Raw genomic sequence first — 19,401 nt, forward strand, 5'->3', positions numbered from 1 at the left:
TTCCCAGCTTCTCATTTCTTCCCAAGGTTCTTACACCTCGAGTGCTGGGAGCAGGGTGAGCCCAAGTCTGTTGTTCAGCCAGAGGAGGGGCAGCAATCTGCAGCAGTCTGGAGGCAGCTGCAATGGGTTGTTCTACTTTCCCTCCTCATATGAGTCTGTTTATACTAAGGTCATGTTCATGATTCTGATTCCCAAGGATCCCTCAGGCCCTCAGAAGACATGCACAGAGGCTCACCTTGCCTGATAAACATATGAAATGAGAGATGGGAATTCACTTGTGGAGGGAACACTTGCTTTCCCTGGAGCTAGGGGGTGAACCTGTTAGAGCAGTTCAGCAGGAGAGAAGGAAAGAAGTTGAATGAAGTTGAAGTCTGCAGAGAAAATAACACTGATCTGGGCCTTAAAGAATAAGTAAGATTTAACCAAGCTAAGCAAAGAGAGATGACATTCCAAGAAGAAGAAATAGCATTTAGAGACCCAGGAGCATGAGAATAGAATTTTCTGAGAATAAAAAATAATCTGATGTGATGAAAATGGTGTCATGAGAATGAAAAATGGGTATGAGATTGAGGAAAGACACAAGACTAAACACATGGCCTGCACTCACCCTTGGTGGCATTATTATTATTATTATCATTATTACAAGAATCTGACCCAGAACTATGGTTTAGACTTTTCAAATAGCATAAATCCCGACAATCTCTATTATTGATGAAAGAACATTGTATTTCTCAAGTATATCAGGACACTTAAGATTGGAAATAGATTGAAAACTGCTATAGGAGCCATAGCATATCCCACCTGTGGTCTAGAGAGATGTCTCTGGGCCAGAGAAGAGATGGAAATGGGATGAACCAAAAGCTATTATGAAAGGACACATACGAAAAATGTAATAATCAATTGAATAGGAAGGAGGAGAAGTTGGGTGAGAAGAACAAAATTAATGAATAAAAAAAATAATGAAATGAGCCATCACTCTGAGCTCTAGGCCACAGTGGTAGTGCCTCCAGGAACAATGGAGGCATGTGAGGATGGGCCCTTTACCTGCTTGGTGCCCTACTCTTTGGCTGCCAAAGACAGGACCCTGGAATGGAGGATCCCAGTCACTCACAGGGGCTCTCAGACCACACGGAGCCTGGCTGAATTCCTCCAGGGAAGCTAAGGGGGCACCGCATGAGATGCCTGCCCTCACCTACTCTCTATGTAGATGAAGAAAAGGTTGTAGATTTAAGAGTCCATACCTTGTTCTATAAATTTAGTGTCATCCAGGAGTCTGAGAAACAGTGATAAGAGCCTCAAAGATCTGTCATCCTGTCACAGGACCTTGTAGTCTGATCCTGTCGTAGGTGCCACCTTCTTAACTCGGTTTCTTTCCTTTAGGGCCAACTCTGTGACATGGAACCCACACAAGATGATGGGCGTCCCTTTACAGTGCTCCGCTCTCCTGGTTAGAGAAGAGGTATGTCTTTCCTGATTCATGGCCCAATCCATCAGTGGAGTTTGGTAGAGTAAATGTGGGTAGTAGCAGAATCAGAATACAGGATGATTTCATAAGCTAGAATGCTGAGCCATATCCAAAAAGGGGAAATTGAAAAAAAAGAAAACAAAAAAAAGGGGGAAATTGTTCATGAGGATAATTATATGGTCCTGCTCTTATTTCCATGTAAAGGAGGGTTCTATTTTGAGTCGACAAGACAGGCATGTTTCATACATAGCTAAATTGTACTCTGTGTGTGTGTGTGGCTCATTTTATGTAGCATGATATTTGCAAGGTTCATTTCTGTCATAGTGTGTACCAAAATTTCATTCCTTTTGTGGTTGAACAATATTCTGTTGTATGAATATACCACAGTTTGTTTATCCATTCATCCTTCAGTGGACATTTGGGTCAATTCTATTTTTTGGCTGTTATGAATAGGGCTGCTCTGAGCATTTGTGTACAATGATTTGTTTGAATATCTGTTTTCAAACAATGGACCTGTTTTCAATGGAGGAATGGAATTGCTGAATCATATGGTAATTCTATGTTTACCTCATTGAGGAACTGCCAAAGTCGCTGAACCATTTTACTTTCCTACCAGCATGATGAGAGTTCCAATTTATCTACATCCTTGCCAACACTGAAGAAAATGCAGCTAAATTTAGCTCTTAAATTTAGGTCTTTGAACCATTTTGAGTTAATGTTTGTGGGTATGAGGTAAGAGTTTGTGTGTGGATATCCAGTTCTCCCACTACCATTTATTTCTCCATTGAAAGGTCTTGGTACCCTTGTTGAAAATCAGTTAGCCACAGTGATATGGGTTTAGCTAAACTGTACTTGTGAAAAAGGCATGGAACATTAGGTTGTACTCAGCAGAGTCAATAATGAGTCAAGAGAAACTTAGCATTCATAAAATATTAATGGGTTAGAAAAAAAAGTGGAGTTTCAGGATGAGGAAGGTGGTAGTTACCCACTGTCCTCTGGATAAGGCATGCCTGGAGTGGTTTGCTTAGGTCAATGCCAAATTGCATGTGGGACCCCATCAAGCTAGGGTTCAAACAGTGGGGAACGATTGATGAACATGTGAGAGGGATGGTTGAAATAATTAAGGATGTTCAATTTAAAGAGAAAAAGAAACTTTAAGGGCTGGAGAATGGTAGCCTTCACAGTTTAAATGACTCTCAAGTGGAAGAGATTCATTTTTTCCTTGTAGCTTTGGGGAACTGGGTCAGTAGCACTGGGTAGAATTATTTGATGGCACAGTCAGAATATGCCATGATTTTAGGTCTGACTTCCGGTCAATGAAAGGAGAGCTTTTCTAAAACTTAAGCTTCCCCAGAGATAATGAATGCTTTGCATAGGAATAAATTCACCACCAAGGGAAGTGATTGGAGATTGGACAGTCACTTATTAGTAAGAGGATTCCTTCATTGAGAAGGAATAAAATAAAAGCTCTAGGATCCCTTCCAAATCCAAGAGTTTATGTTGCTCTGACAGCATGACCCTTATTGAGAGGTAAGGAATAAATGTAATACTTATAAATAAATACTTAATAATGTATTAAGTATTCTGTGATAAGAGAGTTCTGAGTTTAAAAAAAGCCTGGGAGATTTTAGATTAAAGAGTTAAAAGGAAGTTTAATTACTTCAAGGCATGTCAGAGCCTTTAATATGGTGATATACATTGCAAGTATCTTTGAAGAAGGGATTTAGGATATAGTTTCCTAAATTTATTTGACCATGGGAATTTCCTTTACAGCAACTATCTTATAGCACAGCAACTATGAGTGTACTTAAAATAGTTGGCCACATAATGGTCTATAATTTTAATGGCTTAGAATCAGAGTATCATCACATCAAGGCCCTTTATGTGAAAAACATCACTTTTATTTATCCATTTATACAGTGAGATGGGTGCTTGGCCAGGCTTTGAGAAGTCCTGTGTTTTGAGCTGCTTTTCCTATCCCAGATCCACTTTATCATCTTTCTACACTCTTGGGTGGTCTCCTTTATGACTGTTGGAACCTTTTTTTTTGTGAATGAGCTTCAGGCCAAGCTTCTGAGACAAACAAAATAGAAACACCTGTTGCAATTTTCAATCTTATTGGTCTTCAAGTGAATTTTCTTTTTCAAATCCAATGTCATTCCCCTGCTCTATTACAATTCTTTAATTTCCCTCACTCTCAAAAAAATAACACTGAATTTCACTGCAAATGAAGCACAAACTATAGGGTTGAACCCAACCTCATTGCCTACCATCTGGTCTTTCAGGACCCAGTTAAATTTTAGTTGCATTACATTTTGTTCTCATTTGATAAATTTTTTGTAAAGAATTCTAACTTCAACTAGGTGATCACATTTTAGTCTTCTCTTGTCATGAGTCACAAGAAAAAAAAAGCGCCAAAGCTTCTGTACAATCACAATTATACTGCAGATAATGAAAGAGTCAAAGGCTTCCTGTGGTTCGTGACAAATTGAAACGTGGTGGGGTTTCTGGTGAGGAGATTGACAATGCTGTTTTAGTCAGAACATGATTCATTCACTGTTCTTCGGAATAGTTCAGTCACTTTGCCACCCATTTTCCATACTAAGCTTCTTATGCTGGGGCAAATTAATGATCATTGGCAGTGAAACATCCCACTGTAACCATCACAAGCAAACAAGTATAAAAATGCAGTACTGAAGCTCCTACCACTCTTGAAAGGGGAACATGGCATTTAAAAGGTTGGTTAAGACATCTCAGAATAACAATGCTTTTATTGTTTTAGATTTCAGCATAAAAATGTAGCAATATTCTGTATTAAAAGCTATGACTTCCAAAGAGAACTCAAAACCTAACAGCCCAATGATAAAGTACTTGAACTAAGTATGAATGAAACACTAGAATAATCACACTATTAGTATTTTACAGAACCAGAGAGTTTCTAAAGTATTTTAATTACAGCAAAACCAAAACAGCAGGATGTTCCCTCAAAGAATGAACATTATACTCTGATTATGATTGTTTGTAAATGAACGCATTCTCTTAAAAGGAGAGTAAAAGCATCAATGCCCTTGTTGTTAACCTGTAGTTACATTTGACCCTGAGCTATTTATCCCACAGAATTGACCTATCCCAACAGTTCATATTGTCCAGATATTGGCCCCATTTTATTTTTCACTTTTTTAGAGAGAGAGTGTGTGTGCACATGCATGCACAAGCAAAGGAGCAGTGGTGGGGGGCGGGGTGGGAGGGGCAAGAGAGAACCTTAAGCAGGTTTCATGCAGGGCTTGATTTGGGGCTCAATCTCATGACCCTGAGATCATGACTTCAGATGAAATCAAGAGTCAGACACTTAACCGATTAAGCCACCCAGGTGCCCCTTGGCCCCATTTAAAAAATTTGATTCTTCCTGCTTTCCTTCTCTGACAAATTCAGTTTCCCTTTAAAAAATGTTTTTTTCTCAATAATTTTCACTACAATGTATATCTAACAGGATACCCAATGAAGTCAGTAGTTTCCTAAGTTTTCTCTTCTCTTCTAGGGATTGATGCAGAGTTGCAACCAGATGCATGCCTCCTACCTCTTCCAGCAAGATAAACACTATGACCTGTCCTATGATACTGGGGATAAGGCCTTACAATGTGGACGCCACGTTGATGTTTTTAAATTATGGCTAATGTGGAGGGCAAAGGTGAGCATGCATGGAATGGCTGAATGTTAACTAAAGACAGAAACTGTATCTAGTGACCTTTATAATGTGGTTAAAATGGATTTCCAAATTGAAAATTATCCCCAAGATTAAGTTTCTTTAATCCTGTATCTAGATATCTGCCTTCCACATGGCCAAGAACATAAGCCAAATTGCTTCTAATGCTCGCTCATCTAGAAAACAAACCCAGGTTGTTTATAGAGCAGAACATCTGGATTCTTAAGAGATGTTTTGTTGCTGTTTTGTTCTTCTTGTTGTTGTCTCTCAACTCTTGGATTTTATCCTCTGACAGATTCCTTGGGAAGAGTAATGCTACAACTATTTTTGTTTGGAGGACAAAAACAGGAACCCCCTTCTGTAAGGTTTCTCTATTTACCCCAGAATTTAACTATCCTTGATCACTCCTCTCAGAAACAGACACTGTAACCAATGCTGTGCAGTACCTGCTGGACCTAATTGCAGCCTTCAGAGAGTGTACCTGCAGGCTGGAAAGGGCAAAGTGTTTCTTTTTCATCTTGACCAGATTCCTAGTTTCAATGTCACAAATCAGTGACTTCCCACCTGGTTTCATTTACCTCCCACAGGAGGCAACGGCCAGAGCCAGCTGGACATGCCAAAGTAAACCAACTGCTAGAAAACCCAACCCGCTCAAAAAGTCCACAAGAGAAACTTGACAAAGGAAGGAAGGGGAGAGTTTAGAGGAAGGCTGGCATGCGGTGTGCTAGAGAGAAGGGCCACAGGTTGGGCTATATGCTTTCTCAGTAGCTCACACAAACAGGTGGCACTTCAGTCCCAAGGGATTCATAAATAACTTGGTCAGCATGCGTATGACCTGCCAGGATGAGGCCAAAGATTGTGCTCTTCCCCAGGATCCATGTGAAGAGGCATGAATCACGTCTACAGAAGCAAGTTCCATATGTTGTTGTTTGTCAGATGTTCCAGAGTCAACTGAATGCCTTAAGCAATGAGAGAGCCAGAGAGCTAACAAGAGAGGGGGCTTGGGAGTGAAATAATGTAGTCGACAACCCTCTTATGGAATCTTCTTTAAATCTATTCAGGAAAAAGGCTGTTTAAGTACAAAGATGGTCTCACTTATTGCAGAAATAACTCTTAGATGGTGTCCGGGGATGGCTGGGCTACATATTCTTCAGACCAACCTCCAGAAAAGTCTTTGCCCTAGCTGAGTTTCCTCTAAGGGCTGCTAAATATCGAGCAGCTGTGTGGAGTCATTGCCCCGTCAAGGGGGTGTCAGATGGATGGGCTCCTTTCCCTTGACCTGGGCAGGGGCCCCCTCCTCTCTTGAAAGATGAGAATCTGCCAAGGATACTTACTGGGTCCCCACTACCCAAGATGAGACTCATTACTCTGTTGGATTGACACTTTCATTTGGCAAAAACAAATAAATAAAGAACAGGAATTACTGGCATCCTCTTAAACGATTGGAAAATGGGTAGGTTTTTCATTTCATTGATTGGTGGGAATCAAAAATGATGAAAGTGAGTATCAGCTAGGTAGTTGAGGAAAGCTTGATCTCTAAATATTGTTCAGTATTGTCCTTTTTGTCTCCTTCTTCCTACGGTGTTTCTATTAAGATGATGATCATTAGCTATATTTACACAAAAGTGTTCCTCTCATGGTTCATCAGTTCCTGCTGCTCCCTTCTCCGTCTGAAGCCTCCTCGCCAGCATGGGGCAGTGGTTGGCTCTAAGAGAAATGATTTGGAGGCCATCAGTTGTGAATGAAACAAGAGGAACAGCTGAAGCCTGAAATAAGGGCCGAAGATCCAGCCTGTAACACGCTGAAATAAAGGCACCAGGAGAGGGAAGAAAACAAAGGAACAATGCCAGTAGCCACATAATTTAGCCATAAATTACAGATGCATGTTCCTTTAATTCCTCATGCTCCAGTATCTAGACACGTAAATGGCAAAAACTTCTATTTGCTTTTCAACTTAAAGCTGCGTGTTTTGCAAAATGAAATGGTAATAATGATAAAAGTCCTCAGCTCAGTCCTACATCCAGAGATGCAGGGATGGTAATCACCCTCTTGTGAGAGCTCTCTAGTGATGCCATCCAGGGAAGAAGTCAGCCTGCCCTCGGAAGGACCAAGAAAGAGTTGGCTATGACATTCTATCTGGTATCGTCTTGGGCAGAGGAAAATGATCTGCAAGAAAAATACTGAGGAGCCAGCATTAATCAGTAAACCCTCTATTCTTGAATCTGCCTGGGAAATGCGGTATTCAAGTGAATCCATATTTTCTCCTTAGCAATACAAACCACAAGAAAATTACTGACCTGACTATACATATTCTTTAATCTGTTAATGACTGATGTAGCTGAATGCACTGAAGACAGCCATCCCATTAAGTCCAAGAGAATTTGATGAGAGCAACTGTGTGTAAAAAATGAGCTTCTTGATGTGGATGCTAGCAGGCATTCTAGACAATAGTGCAATATATAAGCCTGTCATAAGCAAAGGCCCTGTGCCTGCCCTCAATTCTGTTCTTATTGAGGAGACCTTTCATTTGGTTTGTATTTTATTAGAGAATGCTAAGTAAGACTTGATGACTATTTTCCAGATTTTACAGATTCCCTCAGTGGTTAAAACTCAGTGTAGATAGAAAAAAAAAAAAAAAGAAAGAAAGAGAGAGATAAAGAGGGAAGGTGAGAAGGGGAGAGAGAGCAAGGGAGAGAGAAAAAGAAAAAAAGAAAGAAAGAGAGGATGCCAGGATGGCTCAGTGTTTGAGCATCTGCCTTTGGCTCAGGATGTGATCCCAGAGTTCCTGGATTGGGCCCCCCCACCCCCGCATTGGGCTCCCTATGGGGAGCCTGCTTCTCCCTCTGCCTATGCCTCTGCCCCTCTGTGTGTGTGTGTGTGTGTGTGTGTGTGTGTGTCTCATGAATAAATAAAATATTTTTTTTTAAAGAGGAGGAAAGAAGGAAGGAATGTAGGTAGGAAGAGAGAGAGAGAGAAAGAAAGAAAGAAAGAAAGAAGAAAGAAAGAAAGAAGAAAGAAAGAAGAAAGAAAGAAAGAAAGAAAGAAAGAAAGAAAGAAAGAAAGAAAGAAAGAAAACGAACATACCTTAATTTTAGGGCTGCGAGAATGGTTTAATACATAAATACCTAGTTTTCATGGTAAATCTGTTTACGTATGCAAATTATGCAAATCATTCAAGTTTGCATAGCAAATTATGCAAATTTCCTTATAGTCTTCTGTGGTTGGCCTCCCTCATTAAAAATATAGATAACAGAGGGACTGGTCAGCAGCTGAGAAAAAAAAAATACCAGGAGAAAACTATTAAAGGGAAAGTCATGCCAGGCACCCTTTGCTGAGTGACTGAATGAATATTCACTTTCTCTCTAAAATATTAATTGTAATAAGTAGATAATGACTGTTATCGTGCCTGATGCTGGGTGGGATGAAGGGGCCACAATTTTCCAGACGAGGTAAGATAAGTGCACAGATAACCATCACAGAAGACAGTATAACTGGCTGTAAAAGAAACACAGATGCACGAGAAGTGAAAGGAGAGCCTATTCCTAGATTGAGAGCCAAGAATGATTTATGAAGAGGTCACCTTGGAGATGATCTAGGACAGGATAGGAGAATATGTAGGATTTCAACCAGCAGAGCTGGGAAGACGCTGCAAAAGCAGGTCTGACGCTAGTGGAGAGTCTAGGTAGCTAGGAGGGTAATTAGGGAGCTAACATCCAGATAGAAAGAGGGCCTCAGTAGGGGGCTGGCAGTGAGAATGAAGGTAGTAGGGATTCAATCATTATTTCTGAAGTGGCATTTCTGGGGGCTAGAGAGCATGAGATGAGGGTTTTTAGAAGCAGAGAATGGTGAGCAGCGCTGATGGTGTCAGGCCCCAGGGACAACACAGAAGCAGGAGCTGAACACTGGCAGACAGCGATATCACTGAAGAAGAAAACACACTGTTCCTCTTCCTGAAATTCGGACTCGGGGGGTCTGGGCTGGGATCTGAGAGTCTACGCTGTCGACATAATTAACCTGGTGCTGATACAAATGGTTCCTTAAGAACACAGTGGGTAAAAATGCTGCCCTGCAGATGAAAAGTATACTTCCATTCATTCACCCACCCGTTCAACAAACGTACTGTGCGTGAGCACCTGATGTCTGCCAGCCCCGCTGGTATGAGGAAGACAATAGCGAGCAAAAGAAGCACCAGTCTGCGCCCTTGTGGAGCGTGCATTTCAGCCCGGTCAGCCCAAACCGATCCTAAGCGTGTGGGCAAGGAGCCAGCAAACAAAACCATCTTTCTCTCGAAGTTGCCTCAGCATAACTCTGACGCTGGGGGTGCAGACTTCCCCTGAGGGGCGCCCCTCAGAGCCCTCAGCTTCCTTCCTAGCAAGCCAGGTCATGGTAATGCCATGCCTGATTAAGTTCTCCAGGGGCTGTGGTCATTCTCAGAATAAGAACTGTGTGGCATGTGACAACGACTCAAGTATTTCATGAGTGCGTACATTTTGGAGAATCCCCTAAAAGCCTTCAAAACCTTGAAAAAAAATGGATCTTATTCCCATAAATATCCAAACATGAAGAGAGGCCAGGCTTCTAAAAGCACTCTAGAGTTTCCGATGTCATTCCCCCTTTCAACTAGAAGAGTGGTCAGGTTACTCCTAATCATCTCAAGTGAAGTCCTAGACTAGCCAAGGCCAGAGCACTCCCACTCCAGTCTGGGACAATCCCACACAAGGACACAGGCACCACCCTTCCCAGGTGACCAGTAAGATTAGCCAAGGCCATGTGGCTGGACAGAGCCAGAGTCCTACTGGTCCCAGCCATATTCTGGATCAGGTACATGCAAGTTTAAATGCAAAAGGGTCCAGTCTGAAGAACAATTAACTTCCCTCCCTCCTACCTCAGGTCCATCCTCAGTGTACCCAAACTGCCAGGTCAGTCCAAATGGACCCCAAATCCTAAAGTCATAGAGTCTGTGGGGTAGGCTCTGGCCTGAGTGTTCAGGCATCAATCAGGACCCTTTCTTGGGGTCATCAGTAACAAGTCAGACTCTGACCAATCAACTAGGGTGACAATCTCCATAGAAATGATTCCTGACGTGGTGTGATGAACGTTGGGTGTTATTTACAATGGTAAATTATTGAATAGTACATTTGAGACTAATGATGTACTCTATGTTGGCTAATTGAATTTAAATTAAAAAAAGAAGAAATGATTCCTGACCCCATCAGATTTCTTTAAGGCTTCAAGATGTTGAAATCACTGTCTATGCTGCATCTCCCTCTTAGCTGAGGTGATGAGATCATCAGTAGGATCGTGGGCCCATCTTCCAGCTGCACCCTCAGGTTTCCATGTTGGATCAGTCACTGGTTGGCCTGTTCTAAGTGTTCCTAGGATGAGCATTAGCTGTTTTCCATTAGTGCGCCACAAATGCTGAAGGAATTAGGAGGAAAGCCATTTTGAAAAGTAACTCCCCGGAGTGTCCTGAGGTCCATCAAACAGCACCAGTCCTCGGCTATAGTGTTGTTTTTTCCAAATCCAGATCCTGGGCTTCCAGAGCCGGAAACTAAAAAGACCTCTCTGATAATGCTCGCCCATTACAAATACATGAGTCATTTATCCCCAGAGGAGAAATCTAATGAGCTTTGCACAATGACAAGCTAGCAAAGCATCTGCGTGCCCCTAAGAGTCATACATTCATTTGTTCAACAAATATCTACTGAGTACCTACCCTATTTGTTCTATAATGAGGGTACAGTAGTGAACAAAAGTAGGGTCTGGAAATGGTAAATTTTCATGATGGGCAGAGGCTAAGCAGGCATGCTGGCCGGGGGTGTCTCTGATGATGCTTCTTCTCCACAGGAGGAGAATAGCCCAGCCTCCTGTCATTAATGACTTCCATAATTACCCCTCGGGATGGCAGAGGCAAATTTTCCCCTCGAGTAATCAAAATAATTGCCTGGAGAATGGAGGCTCGGGAAGAAAAGGAATCCGCTGTAGGGAGCTGTGATGACATGAAAGGAACAAAAACACCTGAGGGGAGAGCATCAAAGGAGAAATAATCACTAGGAAAGCCCCTATAAGCAGTCTTGTGCGAGGAAAGTGTGGAGCAGAGCTGGGGCGGAGGTTGGCAGAGAAACCATCCGGGGAGATTAATCCCATAGAGAGCTTACTTGCCTTTCTCAGCCAGCCTGATGGGCTTTCTTCTTCTCTTTCTCAGGGCACCACTGGGTTTGAAGCACATATTGATAAGTGCTTGGAGCTGGCTGAGTATTTATACAATATCATAAAAAACCGAGAAGGATACGAAATGGTGTTTGATGGAAAGGTACGTATTCTGGTTCCTATGCTCCCCAAAAGTTAAGTCAGTTCCAGTTCTTATCACTGATTTTTTTTTTATGTCAATTGTGTACTGTCCAGGTAAGTGGGACTGTTACAAGGGAGAAGCTGGGCTGATGGGGTAGCTGTCCCAAACTGGAGTAAAAAATCAAACTCACAAAACAATAGCTCTGTGTAATGTGGTGAAAGTCAGGTACTCCAAAAGGGATTATAAGTTTAAAATAGAAATTACATTCGGAAGCTGCAGAAGAGATTTGAAATGTCCTTGGCACTTTCTAAATTGCTGCGATGGGCTGAGTGTGAATCCTACCTTTCCCCCTTGCAGCCTCAGCACACAAATGTCTGCTTCTGGTACGTGCCTCCAAGTTTGCGTGTCCTGGAAGACAATGAAGAGAGAATGAACCGCCTCTCAAAGGTAAGTGATACAGGCTCCTCTGGTGTGCGCAGTGGTGTGTTCATTGGGCCTTTCACATGCACGGTGTCCCTCTGACATGCATGTGTCTCTAGGAGAAATCCAACCTCGACCTTGGCACGCAGGCCCACTCCCCTTCACAGGCTCCTACAGAACCAGAGCTGGTCTACCTAGACTTTTCCATTCTCGTCTTTGATTCCTGAGAGGAAGTTATGATGTCTTAAAATAAGCAGGCAGGTGTTAGCTTGACTGCCATTCACGATGCAGCAAAAACCTTTGGTGAAGTTGGCTGACCCGCCAAGCCAAACTGTCTGTGCTCATCCAGTTATAAGCACAGAAGAGATTTCAGGCACCAGAGATGGTTAGAAAACAGAGTTGCCGCTGACTCTCTTGAGATGCCAAAGTCAAGGCTGCTCTGTGGAGTCTTTAGAGCTCTGCTGAGCCCCAGGAGGCAATGGGGCAGGGAACAATACCAATGGCCACTGTGTAGAGTGCATATCATGTCCCAGGCTCAACTCTGATCTAGCATTACAACACTCAACTATATTAAGTGTTAGAAATGACTAAAGGAGACAATTGAGGTGACACAAACAAACTTTATTTAACACTTCATGAAGCGGGCAGCCTCCCTTCCCAGGGGTCCAGAGAAGTGAAAAATGGGGTGGAATGCAAGAAGCTTTTAGAGGATAAAGAATAAGGAATGGGAAGAGAAAGACAGAAAGTGAGTAAGGAAGGGCAACTAAGCGGCTTAGTCGGTTAAGCGTCCGACTCTTGATTTTGGCTCAGGTCATGATCTCAGGGTTGTGAGATGGAGCTGCACATTGGGCTCCATGCTGGGTGTGGAGCAAGCTTGAGATTCTCTCTTTCCTCTCCCTCTGCCCCTTCCCACCCATTTGTGTGCATGCATGCATGCACTCATTAACCCTCTCTCCTTCTCTAAAAGAAAAAAAAAAGAAAGAAAAGAAAAAGAAAATGAGTAAGGAACAACAAAATAACGATAGAGTGCAGGGCTGAATTGACGTTGGGGATTGGCTGACTGGATTTTCCATGTTTCTGGTCAAACAGAGCATTTACAGGGACATAAAAGTTAAGTGTACATTTCCTGATGTGACATCCTGGGCAGGAGCAACCCCATCATGGGCCTAGAAACTTATTTCAACCTAATGTGGGAAGTACAACTGTCCCCATTTTGCTGATGGGGAAACTGAAGCACAGGGAGACTTTTTTAAAAATCACTTTTCCAAAATCACTGACTCCGGAGCCAGAGGGTTTGGGCTTCAAATTCTTCTGCAGCCAGTAAGATATCCTTGACCTCTTTTCTTCTCCTGCTCTCATCATTTAGGTAAGGGTGAAATTTGACTTATGATGTGCAACAAATAATCTTGAAAGGAGGTAAATTTGGGGCCCCATCCCAGTGTGAAGAAATAGGAAACTAGGGATGATTGTGTATATTTGGATTTCAAGGGTTGGATTAGTTGATTTGTTGGATTTCCATTTTTACCACAAAGGTAAAAATGGTCACTGCCAGGAGCAGGGAAGGACCTCTCCAGTCACTGCCAGGAGCAGGGAAGGACCTCTCCCCCACTGCGAAGTAGGCTAGGCTGCCTCACTGACCTTTAAGAATACTTTATTTCCTTCTATGTCAAACAACAGGATTTTGTGTGGATTTAAAATCTTCAGAACGGCTTATAAATGTGAACACCTGCCAGTAGACAGTCCAAGACCAAACACTCATCAGGAGGAAACTGACACAGAGTTGAGGTGTCATAGCCTCCTACTAAGGGTAGTGGTTTGCAATCCTGGTGGCACATTAGAATCAGCCTAAAGCTTTATAGATGACCAGGTCTTAACCCTGAGAATTTAATCCAGTTGGTTTTGGATGGGCTTGGGAATGGTTCTAAAAGCTTTCCAGGTGATCTCAATGTGCAGCCCAGGTGCAGACTGGCTCCACTGACTGACCCAGAAGAATGCATGGAAGAAAGCTTCTGGAATGGGGATCCATTGGTGCATGTGTCTAGAGAGGAGGGGTCATAGTCATGCTTGAAGTTTTAATGAAGTTAGCTCATTTGTTCATTGCAAGAAATCAAGCCCAAGCAGTAGGAGGGAGGCAGGGTGACGGTCATGTTGGAGAAGATGATGGAGACAAAAAGGGGCCTGTTGTCATTTGAGAGGAAAGAATTCATATTTTCTCCTGAAGTTTCATGGTATAGCTTCTTCATAGTCTGTATCATCTTACCAATAACTAATTTTATTTAACAAGTTAGTTAGAAATTAGAGGTTTTCATTCTTACTGGCTCTACCTCTTTAATGAACCCAATGACCAGACAGAATCCAAGGAGTAATTTGGCTGATTTCATTTGTTGAATCAATTTATTATTGCTGGGCTGAGGGATGGGGCAAGATTGGAAAACAGAACAGAAAGTGGTTTTCCCCACTACTTTCTGAGCAAAACTCAACTCTAAATTTCCCCCATTTCAATATAGCTCTTTTCAGATGCCTCTTGGGTTTTAGCAAATCACATAAACTGTGATGAAAATGGAGACTATTTCTGGGGAAAGCCATTAGAACAGTAGTCAACTATTTTTATACAGTTGGTAATTCAAATTTGAAAGTCTTCTGTGATTCCATTTTCCTGGCTAGAATATAGAGAATTCAGCAATTCAGAGTTGCAATTCACAATAGAACCACATTAAATATCAAGGTTAACTTTTGTTTATTTATGTCAATAATTTTTCAGAGTTTCAGAAAAGTTTCTTCTTAAGTATAAAGCCCTTAAAGTATAATGTCCCGGGATCAGTAAATCTTCACACATTCACACACGTACACATACACACAACCCCAGAGGGAAAACAGTGGAGGTAAAATAAAATAGATCACCTGCTCTATCCAATATGGTATCAATAGACACATGTGGCATTTAAATTTAAATCAATCAAAATTAAATTCTGCCAGAAGTTTACTTCTACAGTTGCACTCACCACATTTCAAGAGCTTGACTTGCAATTAGTGGCTGCTGTAGCAGATAGAGGAGATACAACACATCTCTATCACTACATAAAGTTCTCTCAGTCAGTGCTGATATAGACCCCCAAATGGGAGGAATCTGTGGAGTCTGCTGTGCAGTGTGTGGCCAAATTCTGGACACTCCTAGGAAGAAGTCCCGAGCCCTCTTGTCTGGTACACGGCTTAGCATACAATATGGCACTCAAAAATGTTTGCTGAGCTTTTGTGCCATTTACACATTTGAGAACAGGGAGCAGAAACAACACTTAGGAAGCCTACTAATGGATCATAGGCCTTTTCCCAGAGCTCACACTGATGTGGGGACAGATCTAAGCAACAGGTAGTTATTATTATGAGCAGAGTCAACAACTACATGAGGGAGGCTAAGATGAGCATCTGGTTGGTGCATTTCCTGCGCCTGGTCAGGGCTGTGAGTGTGCAGGTGGCTCATTGTCACTGAGGCACAGGGGACACAGAAGGCCTGGGGTGCCTTATGACCATATGCAGATGCCTTAGACACAAGGCAGGGCCAGCAGGTGGAGTCCATGTGGGCATGCATCAGAAAAGAATCCTGGTTCTTCATCACCTTAGCCTTGTATTTTATTCCATTGTATTGGATAATTATCTGTGTATCTGATCCCAGCTCCTACCAGTCCTATAATGATTGATGGATATCCAAAAGGTCAACAGTAGATTGAAAAGTCCATTGGCAAGGAAGTAGATTGGCCTCAACTTTTAAGGTGTCACTCTTCCAAAGTCTATGTTGTTAAATGTAACGAGGAATTTAATTTGTGAAATTTTAAAGTATGTACAGTTATTCTTTTTCATTTTTCCAAAAACTTCACTCGTATTTCCAAGATTTCAAAACAAAAAGGTTTTGTGATACATAGTGAAAAAATACATTTCTCTGATTCTGTGATGCTTTAACCTGAGCTCTCTTGGGAGAAACAAATGTGGATTCAAATGATGGGATAGTTCCCTGGTTATTGTTTTCTAAGGGATTGTAAAAGCTAACAACACAAGGGAGAAAATGACACCCTAAAACTCATAAGGCAGCCCTAAGAGCTCCTGGTGAGTAGGTCTTTAGTGGAATCTTCAACATGCAGCCTCTCTTTTCTGACTCTCTTTATTCAATAGAACTGAGAATATGACCAAAAGAAAACATCTAGAAATAAGTGAAAATGCTATATATTCATCAGAAGAGTCAGAATCTTATTTTCCTTCTGAACTTGCAATTAGTGATTATGCAATAAAGTAGATGTTCCATGTTCCTGCTAATTTTAATTCATCCCCATTTTCTGGAAGCAATTAAAAGTCATGAATTTAGACAACTGTGATTTCTCCAACCCAGCTTCAGGAACTGGAGGAATTTGATCTGACTTTACACCAAAACCTGTTTGGGATGATAACTGTTACCATTTAAATTTTTGACCTTTGATTTATCTGAAAAGTTAGAGACGATTGTCTTTAGTAATTAAAACCATTTCCATGAGGTTTTGGTTGGATGGCCCATGAAATTGAAATCAGAGTTTAATTCACTGAGGAAAGCACTATCATTGTTTTTATCAGTTCTAAAGAGCAAGCATGATTTATTACAAAAATAAAAATTAAGGAATAGTTATGTGATTCTTCCTAAAATTCCTGTAGACACATGGATTTGGAATTCCTTTCCTAATTTGGGATTTCTCTCCCCAGGAACACATTGATTTGCCATGTCTGATAGCACAAAGTGATAAATTTCATGTTCTTATGCTAGAATATTCTAGTAGATCCACTTTCAGAACTTAATCCTAGATTTGAGATATTTAAATTTGTTTTCATACTTGTTCCCTGGGATGAGCCCAATGCTCTATGTACAACCTTAAACCTTTAGGGGAAAGAAGGATCAACCCAACAGAAATATTCCTCTTTATATTACCTTCCTGTGTAATAAAGAAGTGGCAGAAAGAAACCTAAGAAACTGTTAACCTAGAATCAGAAAATCCCAGTACCTCCAAAAGAAAAGAAAAGAAAATCCCAGTGCTGGAATCATCATACCCATTCATTTTTTTAGATGAATGAAATCAGGTTCAGCATATGACGTGAGGGTGGAATGAAAGTGAAGATAAACTGTCTTGGTTTTCTCTTTGGTATCTAATAATTGGGCATGATGAGAAATAGGTCAGTTTTGAACATTGGATACTTTGTTTCGGGGTTTTTATATTTTTTTAGTTTTATTTTAAATTTTAATTCAAGTAGTTAGCATAGTATTATATTACTTTCAGGTGTACAATATAGTGATTCAACACTTCCATACATCCCCTGGTGCTCATTATAAGTGCACTCCTTAATCCCCATCACCTATTTTGCCCCCGCACCCCGCTCACCCCCACCTCTACTCTGGTAACCATTAGTTTGTTCTCTATAGTTAAGAGTCTGTTTCTTGGTTTTCTTCTGTCTTTTTTTCCTTTGATCATTTGTTTTATTTTTATTTTTTAATTTTTTTTAAAGATTTTTTATTTATTTATTCATAGAGACACAGAGAGAGAATGAGAGGCAGAGACACAGGCAGAGGTAGAAGCAGGCTCCATGCAGAGAGCCTGATGTGGGACTCGATCCAGGGTCTCCAGGATCACGCCCTGGGCTGCAGGCGGCACTATACCGCTGCACCACCAGGGCTGCCCCATTTGCTTTATTTTTTAAATTCCACATATGAATGAAATCATATGGTATTTGTCTTTCTCTGACTTATTTTGCTTAGCATAATACTCTCTAGATACATGCATATTGTTGCAAACGGCAAGATTTCATTATTTTGTTATGAGTGAATAATAATTCCATGAGTAAATAATATCCCATTCTAATACACACACACACCCCACCTTTTCTTTATCCATCCATCAATCAAAGGACAGTTGGGCTGTTTCCACAATTTGCGTGTTGTAAATAATGCTGCTATAAACATAGGGGTGCATGTATCCCTTTGAATTGGTGTTTTTGTATTTTGAAAGTAAATACCCAGTAGTGAAATTACTGGATTGTAGAGTAGTTCTATTTTTAACTTTTTGAGGAAACTCCATACTGTCTTCCAGAATGGCTACACCAGTTTGCATTCCCACCAACAATGCAAGAGGGTTCCTTTGTCTCCACATCCTCATCAACACTTGTTTCTTGTATTTTTTATGTCAGCTGAGGTATGAGGTAAAATCTCATTGTAGTTTTTGTTTTCCCCTGATGAGGAGTGATGTTGGGCATCTTCTCATGCATCTGTTGGCCATCTGATACTTCTTTGGAGAAATGCCTGTTTATGTCTTCTGCCCATTTTTTAATTGGATTATTTGTTTTTGGGTGTTGAGCTTTATAAATTAATTGTAGATTTTGGATACTAACCCTTTATACGATACATCATTCACACATTGAGTACTGTGAAGATGAAAACCTCACTATAAACCAGTGATTAAGTGTTGATTGTTCAAAAATCGCATATTCATAATAGTATTCTCTTTGAATCGAACTATTCATTAAAATGAATCCAACTATGTGATGTGAGGTATAGTCCCCATTTCGAACTGAGTTACTTACTGTGTATATCTAAGTAAGTCTAGAGCTCCCTGATATCAGCCATTCCTGGTTACATATTTGCAACAATAAATTTAAATGATCAGATGTTATATTTACAAATTGTAATGGTAAAAATGTGAATAGATCATACATACAGCTAGACATAAGTTAAATGTATTCCTCTTCCTGGATAGCTATCCCTATTATTCTAGTCTTTATTAACCAATAAGGACTTGCGGAGCCCTCAGTGTACACACAGTGCTATGCTGGCAAATAAAAGAAGTAAAAGACACTGTGTCTGCCCTTCAGTGCTTGCAGTTTCAAAACTATGGATAACTTATATTTTATTATAAGTAAGAGGACAATAAAGAAATATCCTGTAGACAGAATCTATGGGTAAAGATCAGGTTTTTACAACTTAAAAAAGAAAAGATGCTACCGGACTAGGGGAGTCAGGAAAGGCTTTATAATGCTTTATCAAGTCTGTGGTGGAGTCTTGGCATGTGTGTAGGATGCAACCTGGAAGAGAAAGGGGACTCTAATCCAAGACAAGAAGTGTGACACAATAAAACTGAGGACAAGCGTAAAGGAAGAAAAATATGTGTGGCACATTCAAGGGATATTGACTGTAGGTCTTGTCTCAGAGTTGAAGATTGATTTTAGTGACCACTTGGAGATGAATCATCAGAGCTGAGGGACAAAATACCTTTGTGCTGAGCTAGAGAGTTTGAACTTCATCTCATACACTCTACTGACAGTAATCATTCTGTGATATATATATATATGTATATGCTCTGCTTTTTGCCACAGCTGAATTCCATCATGATTAAAGAATGTATTTCATAAAATCTTATAAACTGAGATAATGCAAAAAGGAGAATGGAAAGATATTGGAAAGCTTTAGGGTCTCAGGAAAGAAAATTGCTTTAGGGCCTCAAAAGTCTGCTTATTTTC

General features: G+C 40.9%; 1 protein-coding gene across 1 annotated transcript in view; it reads left to right on the forward strand.

Moving 5' to 3' along the window:
• GAD2 (glutamate decarboxylase 2) overlaps nucleotides 1–19,401 on the forward strand; it is a 90,594-nt gene that overhangs the window by 66,731 nt on the left and 4,462 nt on the right. The window contains exons 12-15 of the mRNA XM_072742090.1: nucleotides 1,381–1,459; nucleotides 5,004–5,153; nucleotides 11,374–11,481; nucleotides 11,818–11,907. Of these exons, the coding sequence (XP_072598191.1) occupies nucleotides 1,381–1,459; nucleotides 5,004–5,153; nucleotides 11,374–11,481; nucleotides 11,818–11,907 (427 nt within the window). The remainder of the gene's footprint in view (nucleotides 1–1,380; nucleotides 1,460–5,003; nucleotides 5,154–11,373; nucleotides 11,482–11,817; nucleotides 11,908–19,401) is intronic.

The sequence above is a fragment of the Vulpes vulpes genome, chromosome 2 (genome assembly GCF_048418805.1).
Source record: "Vulpes vulpes isolate BD-2025 chromosome 2, VulVul3, whole genome shotgun sequence".
NCBI classification, from domain to species: domain Eukaryota; kingdom Metazoa; phylum Chordata; class Mammalia; order Carnivora; family Canidae; genus Vulpes; species Vulpes vulpes.